At 40.1% G+C, this 16,666-nt stretch overlaps 1 protein-coding gene across 4 annotated transcripts in view; it reads left to right on the top strand.

The window, feature by feature from the left end:
* Nucleotides 1–11,534, top strand: part of RAB23 (RAB23, member RAS oncogene family) — a 40,927-nt gene extending 29,393 nt beyond the window's left edge. The window contains exons 1-7 of one of the 4 annotated variants that reach the window (XM_074581543.1): nucleotides 115–479; nucleotides 2,487–2,688; nucleotides 3,513–3,598; nucleotides 6,110–6,266; nucleotides 7,750–7,832; nucleotides 9,113–9,205; nucleotides 10,073–11,534. In XM_074581543.1, the coding sequence (XP_074437644.1) occupies nucleotides 2,534–2,688; nucleotides 3,513–3,598; nucleotides 6,110–6,266; nucleotides 7,750–7,832; nucleotides 9,113–9,205; nucleotides 10,073–10,212 (714 nt within the window). In that variant the 5' untranslated portion in view covers nucleotides 115–479; nucleotides 2,487–2,533 and the 3' untranslated portion in view covers nucleotides 10,213–11,534. Of the gene's footprint in view, nucleotides 1–114; nucleotides 480–633; nucleotides 828–2,486; nucleotides 2,689–3,512; nucleotides 3,599–6,109; nucleotides 6,267–7,749; nucleotides 7,833–9,112; nucleotides 9,206–10,072 lie in introns of those variants that run through there. The other 3 variants (XM_074581539.1, XM_074581541.1, XM_074581542.1) reach the window with 3 other exon arrangements.
* Nucleotides 11,535–16,666: the final 5,132 nt, after the last annotated feature.

Here is a 16,666-nt window from a genome sequence, read left to right on the forward strand (position 1 = left end):
CGTCTTTACTGTGAGGGTGGTGAGGCACTGGAACAGGTTGCCCAGAGAGATGGTGGATGCCCCATCCCTGGAAGTGTTCAAGGCCAGGCTGGATGGGGCTTTGAGCAGCCTGGGCTAGTGGGAGGTGTCCCTGCCCACGGCAGGGGGGTTGGAACTAGATGGTCTTTAAGGGCCCTTCCAACCTAAACAGTTCTATGGTAAGATTCTATGTGCCATGTTGATGGGCTGAGCCTGGTGCGGTCACACCTTGGTGAAGAAGAAGGGGTGCTACCCACAGGGACGGCAGCCGCCTTCAGGGGCGGCCTGGCGAAAGCCCCTGGGTGGTCACACAGGGGTTTGTTTCCCATGGAAGGCGAGGTGAGGAAGACGGGCCGCCGGGCAGGAAGCGAGGCGCAGGGATGAACGCCCCCGGGGCCCCGGAAGACCAGCCGCGCTCGGATCCTTCCTCAGGAACCCAGAGGGAAACCCCTCAGGACCAGGCAGGCACATCCCACCCGCCACCTCACCCTCGCTTCTTCCTCGACTCGGGCGGCCAGCGGGCCCGACGCCAAACCCCACGGGAGCGGCTCCCAAAGGATCGGAGGGTCGGGGCCGCCGCGGGGGCGGAGGCACCGGGCGGGCGCCTCCCCGAGCGGCGCCCCCGGTCCTGACGGCGTTTCCGGGCGGGGGAGCCGGGATGTGCGTCCGGGTTGGGTCGGCCCCAGCGAGCGGTTTCCTTTCGCCTTCCCTCCTTCTCCCCTTCCCTGCCTCCCTCCCTCGCTGAGGCGGAGCCGCCGCCGCCGTGCCCTCTGCGGCAGCGCCGCCCGCCCCGCTCCCGACGGGGGTTGGTGAGAGGGGCCGCGAGCGGGAATCGGGGCCCCGAGGCGGGAGGGTGCTGGCGGGCAGCCGGGGAGCGGGGTCGGGGAGGCGGCGGGAGCGGGGCTGGAGGGGTCGGGGCGGCGGGAGGGGGGCCGGGGCGGCCGGCCCGGCCTCCGCCCTCAGTGCGGCCGCGGCGGCAGGGCCGGGAGATGGCCGCGGGCAGCCCCCCTGGCACCGACGGGCTGTTTGTACCGAGCGCTGGTCCTCGCTTAAAATGGCCATGCGGAGCCCCCGGGGCCGACTAGCGGCCGTGTTAACCCTGCTTGCCTAATATCTGATAAAAAAAAATATATATATACACTAGTGTTGAATGCAGCCAGAGGCAGTCCCGAAACATGACCCGCGGTTGAGGCGAGCCGGGGTGTCGGGTAGCCCGGCTCTCCCAGCGCGGGGTGCGGCGATGGGCACAGTCTGTAAAACCGGTGTTTTTTCCCCTCCTTTGACAGAAGGGATGCTTTTTTTTCCTCAGGGGAGGAAATTTGCCGCTCTGCAGATGCGAAGGGTCGGTTGATGGCCCGGCACTGCAGAACGCGGGGGATGCTTAGCCTCTGTCTCCTTTCTCTTCTCTTTCTATATCTGTTTCTTCCTCATTAAGAAAAAACAACAAAAAAAACCCCAACCCTCCTCCCCCCGCCAAAAAAAAACCAAACCCAAAACAAAAAAAACACCACCGAAACTTGAATGAGCTATCTTTACGTTAAGCCAAGTCAAATATTTTCCATTTTTGCACATGGGAATTTTAGTTTCTATGGAAATCTCCATGTGCGCTGTACGGAACTCTATGCGCTATATGTGAACTTTGTCCGACTACTTCAGCATCTTGGTTTTGTCTCTACTTAATTCAGCGACAGCAAAATTAAAACAGAGGGAAATTAGGTGTCCCCTCCCGGAGTGGCTGTGTGGTGTGAGATTGTAGTTAAACCTAATATGATACAGGCGTTTTGAGTGTAACTAACTTGTGTATGGAGTATTGATAAGATAAATTACCCAAAAGGTTAAACATTTAAAAAATGTTTTAAGACGGTTGGATTATTCAATTTCTTGTTTTAAAAAAAAGACCTTTGGGAAACACACAATCTTCAGAATTATCCAGTAATATTTAGTATGTTTAGTGTTTTGATTCACGTGCAAAAAAAAAAAAAAAGAAAAGAGCACACATTGATTTTGTTTTTTTTTAACCTAATTCCCCACAAAGACAAATTTCGACAAGTTCATAAGAACTGGAGTAAGGGATATCACCACAAAATGATATAGGTTTTATGTCAGTGTTGATGTTAGGTGATGATAACCTGAACTGCGTATAAGAGAAGAGTGGCTGAAGGTAGAAGTTGCCATACTTCAGACTCATAATATGTGCTAGGTTGATCAGTTGAGCGTCTTGTACGTGTTAGCAGTGGAGCATCAGGAACATAATCAACATGTGACAATACAGTTATATAAATTGCCAATTAATAAGTGGCAAATCGAAGTACAGACTGGTTAAATAACTCGCCTGAGGTCATTTAAGCAGTCTGTGGCAGAGCTGGAAATGGACTGTACTGACTGCGTGAACCCTAATGTGCGGTCATCTTTCCTCTTGCTTCTATTCACAGCATTTTAATGAATGTAGCTATTTACTTTGTTTACAGAATCAATAGTTTCCTGAATAAGCCAGAGAGTCACTTGGGCTGCAAAGATGTTGGAAGAAGATATGGAGGTGGCCATCAAGGTGGTGGTAGTAGGAAATGGAGCTGTTGGGAAGTCCAGTATGATTCAGCGATATTGCAAGGGGATTTTTACAAAAGACTACAAGAAAACTATTGGTGTAGATTTCCTGGAAAGACAAATCCAGTATGTATTAAACAGCTGCCATACTCTTGATTTTTACCTTTCCCTCTGTTTCTTTGTTCTGTTGTAATCCTAAGATTTACAAAGGTTTGAAACCTAAGGCCTGCTGTCTCCAAAGCACAGTAAAGGGAGTTGCTTTCTCTCTTGCACAGTGGGCTGAAATTATATCACTCTGTTTTCCATCCAAGGCTTAGAATTATAAATGAAAAGCAAAATAAAATTTGGAACCTCTATCGTACTAAGCTTTTTGACAAGTTCCCTTTGTATTCTACCACCTGTTGATTTTAATTTTTTTTTTATTTTTTATTTCTTGTGGAGGAAGTGGAAGTGCTTACGATAAAATGATTGCACAAATTTATTAGCCAATATAGGCTTGAATGACTGGGGAAAAAATTAAATATGCTATAGATTTAGTCTCTGTGTAATATAAATAGATAATACCCAATTATGTTTGCTAAAATGGAAAATACTATGGTAATGTGAAGTAAGAAAATTCTATAAATTTTGTAAGCTGATTAAAAAGACAAAAGGGCCGTTATTCAGGCACCTAAGTTTTGTTTTGAAGTCTATATTTTTCCCCAAAGAGGGAAATGCGAGGAGGAGGAAAACGTAACATGGATTGTTGGGAAAGAGCATGTAATGTAATCAGGGGACTACTGCCGTAGCATGTTACAGAGGTATCAATACTGAACTACGTTATGTTTAAATGAAGTTAAATTTGAACTGAATTACTCTTACATTGTAGACATAGAAATATTTCCATGTCAGTTGTTTTCAATTGCTCTTGTTTGTTGTATTGATTACAAAAACTGTGTTGTTTATTTCAGAGTTAATGATGAGGATGTCAGGCTAATGTTATGGGACACTGCGGGTCAAGAAGAATTTGATGCAATAACTAAGGCCTACTATAGAGGTGAAAATACCATGTTTGTTACTTGGCAGTTGTTTTTTTTGGTCTGCGCATCTCTAAGATATTTTCCTATCTCTGTATGAAGAATTTTAGTTATTTCGTGTGTGTGCAAAGCATGTTTAGTTTACCTTTTTTCAGTTCTTAATTTTTTTTCCCCTTCATGTAAGATCCTTGTCTTAATTAAGCATGACTTTATGCAGGATGCTCAGTAGTGCCCTTTAAAAAACAACAAGATGAGACCAATATCTGCACAGAATTTAGCCATTCAGACAGACAAATGCGAAATTTTATTTTTCCCTCTAAAAGGGTTTTCTTACTTCTTTAAGACATTTATTTGTAAATGTTCCAAAAACTATTACTGGGGCACTTGGAAATTAATCCAACAGGAAAAAAAATCCTCCAGTCATCCTAGAAAGATAGTTTACTAGGCACAACAGTTCTCTTGCTAGTACAGACTGCCTTGAACACGTTAACACAACGGAGTAATGAGGAAAGCCTATGTACTTCATAAAATAGAAACTCTATTATTCAGTCATCCAAAGTTAGGTTATCTATTTAGCCAGTTACAAATTGCACACCTGGGCTTTCTTTTGCGTATAGTTTAACAGTGGTTGTGAAAATCTTTCCTTTTTTTTTTTTTTTAAACACGAGAGAGATGAATGACTTGGCAAAGATTCCATCATTAGTTCTTGTCAAACTAATCACCTGAAGACTGGGAAAAATATATCACTATGGTATAAAATCTTAGAAAAATTACTTCATTTAGAGATAAAATAATAGTTATGCCATGCTGTTTCAGGGTGCTATAGTCCTCTGACCTTTTTATATCTCATGACCATTTTTGGCAACTAACAGGGTTTTTTGTAATATTTCTGGTTGTCACTTGTAATTGATGATTACGATTTCTTCAGAGAAAGATATTTTTTTTTCTACTTCTTTTGATCCTCATGTGGGAATAGATCATTCTGCTATTTTACAGCTGACAAGTTGAGCATATGAATTTTAGAAGGTACTGCTTGATTCTCTTGGAGCTTCCTTTTTACTCTCCTGGCCTTCAGTTCTCTCGTGTGCTTTGCTCTCCTCAATTATTCTAAGCCACAGTCTTTTTCTCCTAATTGCTGGGACTGGTATTCTAAAATATGGAGTGTTCAGAAGAACTGCAAAGTACACTTACTGGCCTCGCTTAGGGCATATCTTGGAATCTTGCTCATGACTCGTGCCCAGCATGGTACAGTTAGATCTCTACCTTCAGGATCTTTGTACTGAAGAGGCTGCTGTGAAATAGGAGATAGTCATCCCGTGGATACACATCGTAGACAGCATGATGGGTGTATTAACAGTTCAAGCTATTAGATACAATGACTGTTCCGCACTAGACTTTGACTTACGAAGGACAAGGGAAATTACAAGAGCCTGGAATGCAATTTTGATGTAGCATTGGGTCTGCAAGCACAATATTATAGAAGCAAAAGGTCAAGCTTACTTTGGAAATGCAAAGATTTCATTGCCAATTATTGCTGATAAGGGGAGGACACCTCTAAAGTAGGTAAGATAGATGCTGGTTGATACTTCAAAGTCTGCCTCTCCCACAGGTCACTGTCCCACTATCATTAGGGCTTACACACTCTCCTGGAACCTTGTGTATTGTCAGTTCTTCAGGGATCAGCAGCTCATCCATGGTCACACAATGAATGCCTCAGAGTCTGTTTCTGAGCCCTTCTTTTCCAGGGACCAAATTGATTCAGCCTTGCAGAGAAACAAAATTCGAGCTGACAGCGGATTTATCATGAAGTTTTCTGTGTATGAAATGTGCAGCTGGTGTAGCTGTGTGCCCATGAGGGTAACAAAGGGGTACTGGACAGTCAAAAGACCACTCGCTAATATTTCAAATGTGGAAGTACCTTCTCAGTATCCATGGGTTTTAACTATTGTTTGCTAACGCTGTTGCAAAACCATAACAAAAATGGTACAAAACATTTTCAATAATTTATCATAGTGCTGTGACAGAATGAGTATGAATTAGCAACACACTTTCTCCAAAAAGCTACTAAACAGTTTCCTTGAAATAATCACAACTGCCTCTGAAAACTTAAATTTTCTGCTTTTCAGAATCCAGATTGCTGTAGTGCAAAGAATAATGTGAAGTGAGCTTTAGAGATACTGCATACAGAAAAGTATTTGCTATCTGGAAAAGAGTGAGCAATAAGCAAACATCTGTTTTCCTTTTTCCAGCCTTTCCACACCCTCTCCTTTCCTTTGTATACATACACGGTGCTGGAAATAACTTGAAAGGTAACAAACCCGTAGCCATCGTGAATAATGGATATAATGATCAAAATAATCCGGCAGTCTATTTTCATTTGGAGACTTTTTGACGCAAGCTGGTGGTAAAAGTGCACTTTTACGGAAGAAACTTGAAAAATCCCTCATATTTGAAGTACATTATATATGATGATTCTTTTTTTTTGTTTTTAATATTTGTTGAGTTTTTTGTATTTATTTTTATATTTCTAGGAGCCCAGGCTTGTGTTCTGGTGTTTTCTACAACTGACAGAGAGTCCTTCAAAGCCATCCCTACCTGGAAGGAGAAGGTCATGACTGAAGTTGGAGACATTCCCACAGTTCTTGTGCAGAATAAGATTGATCTTCTTGATGACTCTTGTATAAAGAAGTAGGAGTTTTATCTTACTGTTTTTAAAGAACAATACATGCCCCCTGTATACATATGTTTAAAAAAACCCCAAATCTGAGGGAGTTCTGGTGAAGACTTAAGATACAGGTATTGCTGCGTGAGTGTAGTTACTTGGGCAGATGTGCTTGCCGAGCTAGGAGCTTTCTGTTTGCTTCACGCCTTCTTCTGAAGTGACAGCCAAAAAAAAAAAAAATAAGAATAGCATTAAGAGTTTGGTTGTGCCATGATATGATTTTCTCTCTTTTTTTTTTAATCAGAAATCCTAAAACTGTAAATTTTCTCTCCTGTTAGAATTTAGTTACTGTTAAACTGTGCTGTGCACCAGTGAAGTTACGTTATCTAGCTTGGCTAGTGAATGCTAGATAAAATGAAGTAGTAGTATTAAACAGGTTGTTTGAAAAAGTATCTTAATATTTTTTGGTTTCGCTTTTCTTTAATTTGTTTTTATTGCTCATTTTTATCAAAACATTATAACTCTACCAAAATCCATATCTGTTAATATTCTCAAATTGCATGGTGCTGGTCCTTCTTTGCTATATTTTTCTCTATGGATTTTACTGTCAATTCATTCCGTGTTTGTATATGTGACCAATTTCATTCTTGCCATAAAATCAGCTTAACAAATGCTAACTTTCATTTGCCACAGCCTTTCATGTAGAAAATATTGCATGATGAAGCTGATCATTCTCCACTTCTTTATTTCTACCATCTTCCTGAGAGATGTAAATTATTTCTTCTTTTCGTTGTTTCCTGCACTGGCTTGCTTTGTTCTCTGTTTGCTATCATTGATGCCATAAATCAGCTTGTCCTCCCTCTGCAAAGAATACTATGGATTTTTCAAAGGAAAAGCAAAATTGCATTTGAACTCCTCCTTTATTCATGGTATGTCACTTAGGTTTTGTTCTCAGAATGCTCCGTCTGCCTCAGTAACTTCATCTTTCTGATGATGTGATTTGCCTTGGTGAATTTTTCGTGTTTCCTCAACTTTTCCTTAAAATTTAGCACAAGTTTTCTTTCACTTCACAGAAAAAAATAATTCTTCATTTCATCTCTGCACTCGTCTGATTGCATAGTCTACTACTTCATTAAAATATACTTAAGGATTACTTTGTTGTTGTTGTTTTGACTTTGCAGTGGTAATTGTTCTGATTCTAGTGCTGTTAATTACAGCCTCCTCCCTTTGGTTTCACTGACAGCTGTCTTTGAACTCTGGGAAATTTTAGTTAACGAAGTCAAATACTGAAAAGCAATCGCTTTTGGTCATAAAGAAACTGCATGTAAAATACTTTCTTGTCATAGTGGAGATATTGTAAAGAAGTTAGGGATCAGGTATTTTTTTGCCTGACTGAGTTTCTCACCCACTTAGTCATGTTTAACTTACCACAAAGCATTTTGTCTATTAAGAATAAATGCTGGCAAATAATACAAATTAGTATGTACAAATTCTTCTTCTTTTGTGCAGTGAAGAGGCAGAAGCGCTGGCAAAAAAGCTAAAATTAAGGTTCTACCGAGCATCTGTGAAGGAAGACCTAAACGTAACTGAAGGTAGGAGAGAGAGCAGAGCAGGTGTCTGTCCTGCCCTCTGCTGTACCTCTCTGGTTCGGAGCTGATCTGTTACTTCCCATGTTGTTGCAATCCTTTCTGTATTTCTTAGGAGCCCACTTTAAACATAACTAGAATTACTTGATAGCGGTATGTTAGGCCCATTTCTTCATGTACATCTGTCCCTTCTCTTCCACAAACAGCACGTAGCTTCAGTATTTAGAAACGCCAGTGTGTTACGGCTGCTTACTCCTAATGACTGTCAGTAAGCACTGAGCTTTGAAAAAACTTCTATGTAGAAGTTCAGTTACTACAATATACAAATTGTTGAACAGATTATTTTGTAATTATTAATAGCTAATAATTTATATAAATAATTATTTCATCGTTTAGTTATCTTTAAATAAAGTACATTAAAAGATGGGATCTCTTGCAGCCATTTGTATACTGGTGACATTTTATTGGTTCCCAAGTATCACTTTTTAATGTATATATTTAATTTCATAAGAGTACTGTTAGAAAATTCTTCCGCTGTCTTTTGTGGGGTAGGTTTGAACAGTAGTGAATTGCAGACTCTGATAACTTATTTTTTCGCTTAATCAGGCAAACTTAATAGTAAACTAGCTGTTTCTTCTCTGTTAATGTCATTCACCTTGGAAAAAAGATCTGCAAGAGAAAATGTAGAATGTTTCTGTATCATCTTTACAGGAGTTAAGTAAATTAATTACAAATTTAAATAATCATAACACATCTAGGATTCTGAGAATTCTCTTATATTGTAGATTTTTTCAGAATCCTAGGTTGACTTTTTTACCCCAATACAAATGGGGGCAGCATTAGTTGATGAGAAAAATGTTGCTGCCAAGTTTTACCCATAGCCTTACTTTACATAACTGTTACCATTCTAAGGTTTCTTGCAAAAGTGTGTGTGTGTGTATATATATATATATAAAAAATTCTGACATAACTTTAAAAAGTTGCAGGTTGCATGAATTGGAACATTTAGCAATATGTATGTGCCAGCTTTATGACAGGAGTGCTGAGATGTTTCTATCTGCTGTGCAAGAGCCTGGTACGGCAAACTCTGAGACCTGGGTAGACACTGGTCTAATCTGGATTCTGCACAGGCCTGCCAGACACAATCATCACCAGGTCGTGCTAAACCTCTGGTGTCGAATGCACTGGTGTCACCACGCAGAATTTTGATCCAGAGGTGTTATTACTGATAGGAAGATTATTTTTAGGCACACTCTGATGTCGCTTTTTTCTTTTTAACATTCCAGTTTTTAAGTATTTGGCTGATAAATATCTTCAAAGGCTGAAGCAACAAACAGCAGAAGATCCAGAACTAGTACATACAAGCAGTAACAAGATTGGTATGTATACTGTAATAAAAAACCCGAAACAGTATTTTGTGCCATCAAAGCTTATGGTCTCCTTTGTTTCCTTATGGAGTTAGTACAGGGTGAATTGGGGTCTAATTATTACCTTCCTGTCTTAGGATATTGTCTCCTTTCCTTCTGTGAAATAACTTTGTGACTCTCTAAAGTTACAAGACCGTCAAACTGGTGTACTGAAGTTTCTAGCTAATGTTTGTCAAGTGCCCTTTTATTAAATTCATTTAAACAAACATTGTGTAAGGACTTGAGAAAGGATGCTTCTTGTTTTTTTAATGTAATTAGTATTTGCGTTACTCATCTTGGTGCAGATTTACAAGAGACTCATGGTGAAAGAATCTGGCGTGTAATCAGAAGGTCTTTGTAAACTGCCCTTTGTAAGGGAACACTGAACTTCTGTACTCCTTCTCTAAAGCGTTTCTGAGTCAGTTCATCTATTTTCCTTAAAACACTCCCTTTTTATTCACGTTTTTTCCTTACCTTCATCTCAGCAAAGTTTCCAACTTTAAAATTGTCATGTTTTTCTTTTACTGTATTACTCAACTAACCATAACTTTTGCTACCATGCAATGAGTAGCATACGCACACGCAGATGAGTGTATATGCTGCCCTTCAATTACATAGATGTATACTGGCTTTAAATACTTCCTAGCTAGTAATTCCAACTGGCTTTACTTCAAATTTAGCTGCAAAATTGACCCAGAAATGGAATGAGCCTTTAAAAAGTACGAGTATGCATTTGAGGTGCACTGCTATGCTAGTTAAGTGTTGCGTCTTAAGTGTTAACGTATTATGCTGCAAGAAGTAAAGAACTACAAATACTTTTCTTGTCTTTAAATTCCGTAGGTGTTTTTAATACAGCTGGTGGAAGTCACGCCAACCAAAATTCTAGCACTCTTAATGGTGGAGATGTCATCAACCTTAGACCAAACAAACAGAGGACCAAGAAAACCAGAAGCCCTTTTAGCAACTGCAGCATACCTTAGACCACTTTTGGAGGAAGAAAGACCAGCCCAGCGAATTGGATGAAGTTGTGCAATTGAGTACAGAATAAAGCCAGCTGTAGAGGTATTTTTACCAGTGCTTTAGCAAATCTTGTGCCTATGGGATCCTTGATAGAGGGTGGATTTATATAAACTTGCTGATGCGGTGTTTTTTTGGTGTGTGGAGTGAGACACCTGCTGGCAAAACACAGAATCGTTGGTTGCCCCGTGCACTTCGTAAAAAAAATTCGGCAAGCTTCTCCTTTTTCAAGGAATTATTTACAGAGCTATCAACTAGGTATTGCTGAATTGCAAAGCACATGTAACTTCAGGATAACACTTACCAATATAGGTACAGACCATAACGCTATGGCCCAAGGTAAAGTAGCAACCTGGCAACTAAATTTCAAAGAAAATGTTAAATTGGTTAGTCAGTACACTAAGAAGATAAATGAAGAGCAAAAAGAAGACACTACGTTTTATGCCTGACTAGATTAACATGGATTCTGGCCGTTCTGTGGGTGCAATATACTTGTATTATACATATGAGTGCTAAGGTATATATGTAAACATTTGGTACGAATATTTAGGCTAAATTCCAGTGTATACATTACATGGAGATCAGCTGATGATTACAAAATAGCATCTTCAAAAAAAAAAAAATCCTCTAAAAATGTTGTATTTCAGATGAGGGTTTCCCAGCTGCCACTGTGTACGTTTAACTTGCTATACTTTGGGCCTAAAAGCTTAGATTTAAAAATGTATGGTGCCAAAAATGCTCCTTCTTCTTACCTAATGCTGCGCTACAGATGTTTTTGTAAGTTTGTTTTTCTCAGTCTTAACAGGTTGAACAAATAACACAGTCTTTGACACTAATAGTTATTCAGGAGGAACATTTAATATAATCATATTCCTGTTCAAATTTGATTGTTGTATCCTGTGTTGCCTATGAAAAAGGAACTTGCAAAGCGGTGTCACAGAATATCTATCTACCTTGGAAAAATTTTTCATAGATACCATAAACGAAGTTATGGGGATCCAAAAAATTGCAGCTGATGACTGAATTACATTAATGAGACGTTCTCGAACGTTGTCTCAGATTCAAAGTTAGCTGCTGGTTACAGAAAATCTCATTCTGCAAGTTCAGAGACATGGCAAAAATTTTTCAAAGTGCTTAAGTAATTTTACAGAATTGATTTAGATATTTAGGAGCCCAAATCTAAACTTAAGTTATTTGGGCTTAGGCTCCTAAATCACTAAGGTGCTTTTAAAAATGCTAAGCAAGGTATCTTTTATTTACCAAAAATAAACACTTTTTAATCCTCTTCAAGAGCATGCATGCCTTTTAAAAAATATCCATTTTGTTTACATGTTTTTGTATGGTATGATATAATTTTAACTTTCTAGGATTTCTACAACAAACCTGCCGGTGACAAATGCAAAATATGCTGCTTGAAAAAAAAAATCAGAGTTTTAATAGTTTTTTAAACGATGTATGAGAATGAAAAGGAGTTGAGCGATTCTGTATATTTTTGGAGGAAGGACTTTTCACTGTGTGAATTCCTGTCGGAAGCTTGGCTGACTTTGTTTCTAAGTCAATGAGTATGAAAACTGAAATGTACTTTTTTTTTTTTCCCCGCTGTCTGCAGGGAGAGAAGTGGGTGGCAAGTTATGCACAAACACTAAAGATCTCTGAACTCTGTCTTTTATGTTTACTGTATTAGACTTTCTACTGAGTACCGTTGTTTCTTTGACAAGCTGTTAGAGCATCTCCCGTTGCTGGCAAGAAGGCGGCCTTCAAGGCGCTCAATCTCCTTTGCCATGGCAGCAAAACTCTGTGTTCTTCACCGTTAACTTTTCCTATATTTTCTCTTGGATAAAGGCCTTCATTTTTTAACAAGTGCATTTCATCGCTGTATGTATGTGTAAATGGAGTCAAGTCCTATCTGTCTTAGCAATTTAAGAAGTAAGGTACTTAGGATAAGACGCGACTGTGCATCATGGGGCCACCTTACAACTTCAGGATGTAGGACAGAAGTGTGTGCATGAAGAATTTTGGTGTTTTTAACATGGAAACTTTTACATTCCATTGTCTGCCTGCCGGTTTCACATTTTTTTATTCTTTTTTTTTTTTCTTGAAAACGAAACAAAACCACAAAGTGTCTGAAACATCTTTTTTGCCTTGTTTGACCTGGTACAGAGGACTGAAAAATAAGTCTTTATTATGTATGATGACCGTTTGTACTATTACGTGTAATAATGTAGACGTCGTATTATTACATAAGCCATTTGTATTTAAGGTCTGTCATTACAAACCACTGTTTGAAGGACTGAAAACTCAGTAGAAATTTTCATAGGTGGAGACAATTGCTAAATTTAGGATATGGTGAAATTTAGTACACATACTTTACCATAGGAATCTGTATTTGCAGCGTTGGGTAACAGTGAGTGTTAATTTCATTCCCACCTTAAATCTGAAGCGGCTCTTTCTTTGTTGTGACTTTGCAGTGCTTGTTCTCCAATACAGCTGAGATGGAGACTGTCCAAATTAGCCTTTTGCTGGAAGCGCTCTGCATGTACGCTGCTTGAAAATTAAATTTTTATCCTACTGGGGTTAGTGTGTAGACGTAAACTAGATGACTTGCATATTGCAGGAATCCTTAGGTGTTCACATTGCCGTTCAGTGGGAGTAACTTTCGCCTTTTGGATGAAGAGACATGCCTAAACGTTTAGCACTCACGTTGTCCCTTGTGAATAATTTTTATTATAAACATTGCCCCATTCTCGTTAAAACACCATATATTTCAGTTACCAAAACCTACAGGCGCAGAGCTGGTAATAAAAATGCCCTTCTCTGTGCACCTGTGTGACTGCGTGCTGGAAGAGAGCGTAGCTGTTAGGCCCGTGGCAGGTGGGCAGCCTGGATTCCGAGGAACAGATCTTCCTACCGCAAGACACGACTTTTGCTCTGTGAGACTAAGCTAATTGCACTCCTTTTTCACCCGTTAATATCTCTCGAATGGCTCATTGGATGTATTGTCTGAATCTTGCCAAAAATGCTCTGCTTTCGGCTGACAGCGCTACCACTAGTAGAAAACTTGGGTCATTGTTAATGCCTTAGTGACATGGGCGTTCAGTAAAGAGCATGACGCTGAAGCATCTGTGGCTCCCGTGTTGTATCCATTCAGTGAATGGGTGTTCTCCCAGTAAGCAGGGCACCGTTTGATGCAAAGCGGTAACGCTAGGGATGTATTTCCGACTGGAAATAACAAATCTCAAAGTTGTAAGACCGATGACACTAAGACTTTTGTGCTTCTGTGTGTGTGGTTAATTTAAAAAAAAAAATTAAATATTCCACTTAAAGACGATTTTGAAGCTTTCTTATTTTCAGTGTTTTCTTAAGGCAACGCTTACAGTTTTGAGTCAAAATGCCTGATTACCATACTGTCAGTCTGATTTCCTGTTTAATTTTTTCATGCTTCAGCAAAATTTGTCTTTTTTTTTTTTTTCCCCTCTCTGTTATTGGGCGACAGTCTGTCTGACAGGTACGTTTTCCTTTGCGTCACGTGTGTAGATGTGTGTTGTGCTATAGGGACCCGAGCGGCTGAACACGTCGTACTGCCTGGAGGCTGTGCAGGGGTACGTGCGTTGTAGTGTGTGAATGTGCACTTTGAACCTCGTTATTCATCTGTTCAAGTTGATAGCTACCGGTTAATAATAGAATTAATTACTCGCACTGTGGAACCCTCGTGTAGGAATTTGGTCCTACAGCAGACTTAACAAACCCACTTCTTGGATTCTCGTGACGGTACCGAAGTCCCTGCTGCTTTTCTAACTAACTGTCATCATAGACCGTGGGCTGACGTTGCAGTTCCTGCACGCTAGTTGTACCTAAGCCAGAGAGCGAGTGTTGTCCAACAAGCCTCATTTCATCAAAACTACCTGGCCAGCTTTTTGTAGGAAGCAAACAGTTGTGTGTATCTTTTTTTCTTTTCTTTTAAATTCTCAAACAATATTGACGAATACTTCTCTCTGTTAAATATGGCATCCTAATAGGTTATTAAAATTATAGAAGAAAAACTGCAGCAATGTTTAGATTTAAGACGAAAGGTGCTATAATAGACGAAGAGAAAACCTTCAAACAGTTCCACGTCGAAGTGTTCTGTATGAGTCATCTCAAAGCCAGGTGAGTCCCAGCACCGAACTAGACTCATGCTCAGGTTTCTAGCAGTAGGGGAATACTGATAAATAACTTCTGGAGTGAGGGTTCGTTCTTCTCTTGCCGACTTAAAGGTGGTTCAGCAGAACCAACTGAAGTTGATCAAAAAAAATAAGTAAAAATTAGTCTGGACCAGGAGAAATACCACTCTCATTGTGAGGATAAAGATGCATCGTTACTAATGAATGACGTACTCTTATTTCCAAGTTCATGTGAATCTGAATGGTTAAAACAGATAATGTACATTACATAACTGTTTTTATCACCATTGTGATCTCAAGTAAACGTAATATATTTTTAGAAAAAAAAGTCAACTTACAGTAAATCCTCAAGTGGAAAAATAAATGTTTAAAACTGAATATTCTGTGTATGCCGTTCCTGTAAAATCCCTACGAGTTAATTCTGCTGTTCTCTTGTAAGTGCCATCAGTTGTATCACGCAATTTACACATGTTTGTTTGATTACTGTTTGCTCTGATACAGGTCACGATGTTTGTGGTTCTATTAAATTGTCAGTGTATTAATTTTCAAAAAGCTATCGCCGTAACCCTGTCACTGCGCAACCTGAATCCGCTCAAGAAACTCGTGTGTCCAATTCCAGCCTGGGTGTTGCCAGCAGCTGGGATCCCAGGCAGCTGGCGTTAGGTGGCCTCCCCGGAACAAGTCTGGGCACCCCCAACTAACAGAAACGCTGTTCCTGAGCTCCTGTCTCTTGATTTCTGCACCGCACGGGTCAAACACAAAATAGAGATTCTGTTCTGCTCCTGGTCATTGCATTTTTCACGATTGGTCTGGCTCTTACAGTGAGAAGGTTTAAGCGAACGCTCGTGGACATTGCAAATGGCATTAAAATATTACTAATGTATCAGAGATGCCTGATGCATCTTCTGAAAAGAAACGGGTAACTAGACACTGATTTTTATTTTTATTTTTTTTTTTTTTTTTTTTAGTAAGACACAACCCACAGCATCTGGGGCTGCCTCTTTCCCCAGGTCCTAGTGATATGCAACACGGCAGCCTGCTCTAGGTGACCCTGCTCTGGCAGGGGGGGTTGGACAGATGATCTCCAGAGGTCCTTTCCAACCCCTACCATTCTGTGATTTCGTTATCTATCTCAGTAATCTGTAAAGTTAATATACTCCTGCTTCCTCTTGCATGCAGTTCTGCATGCAGAAAAAACAGTTTTCTTGCTTAACACCCCTGTAAGGATTAATAAGCAATGTTTTAGGCAAGAAAAAAAAATCTTGACGTGAGAAAACTCCCATTTTTATGGTCATGTATTTTTAGGTCAGGGAAGTGCTTAACTGCACACAGAAAGCCGAAGCTTTGACACCATCGAGGGGTGGGGTTTATGTACTGTGCAGCTGTATGAGGTTTAGCTTCAGGACAGTGGGTGGCCGTTTCACATGGCTTCTGCTGCCTGTCCCCCGCTGCAGACACCTGGGCACCTCTGGCGTCTCTGAGGAAATGGTTTGTGCTCACTGATGTCCCGTTTCCAAGACTGGCTTATGCTGAGAAGAACGTAAGCTTTATTTTATTGCTCAGGAGATAAGGGGACCACACGTTCACTGGTTTTTCTACACCTTCTTTGTCCCAGCTGTCGTAATGCCTGTGGAGCCTTGTCTACTGTGATGTAATTCTTGACAACAGACAGCACTTAAAAAAAGTTTAAAACTTTAATCTGTGCTTTGTTGATCTCTGTCACATGTGTGATGCCAACTAGCTATTTTGAGTTACTTTAACAATGATAAATGTTTAAGATGATAGCCACTATGAAACTGGCATAAAACGCTCAGTAGATGTCTTTTGCTGTGGCTTACGGGTATGACTGTGGAAGAAACTCTAAAGACAGTATGGCTGGTGTTTAAATTAGATTGTTCAGATCTATGGGATCTTTAATAGATGCAGCACGTCAGTATGCAACGGTAAAGCACAGGAGAGGGTAGCGATGGATGTATTGCAGACCCCTGCGCGTCAGATGACACAGAATTTCAGAAAGTAGAAGACAAACAGAAGAAAGAATTTAAAATAAAACCCAGTAACTTAGGCCCAAATAAGCTGAATCTATACTATTAACTCAGCTGTTGATAACCATGTTTTGATCACTTCATTTTGTCTTTGGAACAAACACAGGCCTGTGAAAGTGCTGTAAGAGTAAAAATACTTTTTAACTATTGATGAAGAGGATCTAAAAAGGAAAACAAAAAAACCCACCTTTAACACTTTTGGTCTGAATAAC

Source organism: Larus michahellis, chromosome 3, assembly GCF_964199755.1.
Source record: "Larus michahellis chromosome 3, bLarMic1.1, whole genome shotgun sequence".
Taxonomy (NCBI): domain Eukaryota; kingdom Metazoa; phylum Chordata; class Aves; order Charadriiformes; family Laridae; genus Larus; species Larus michahellis.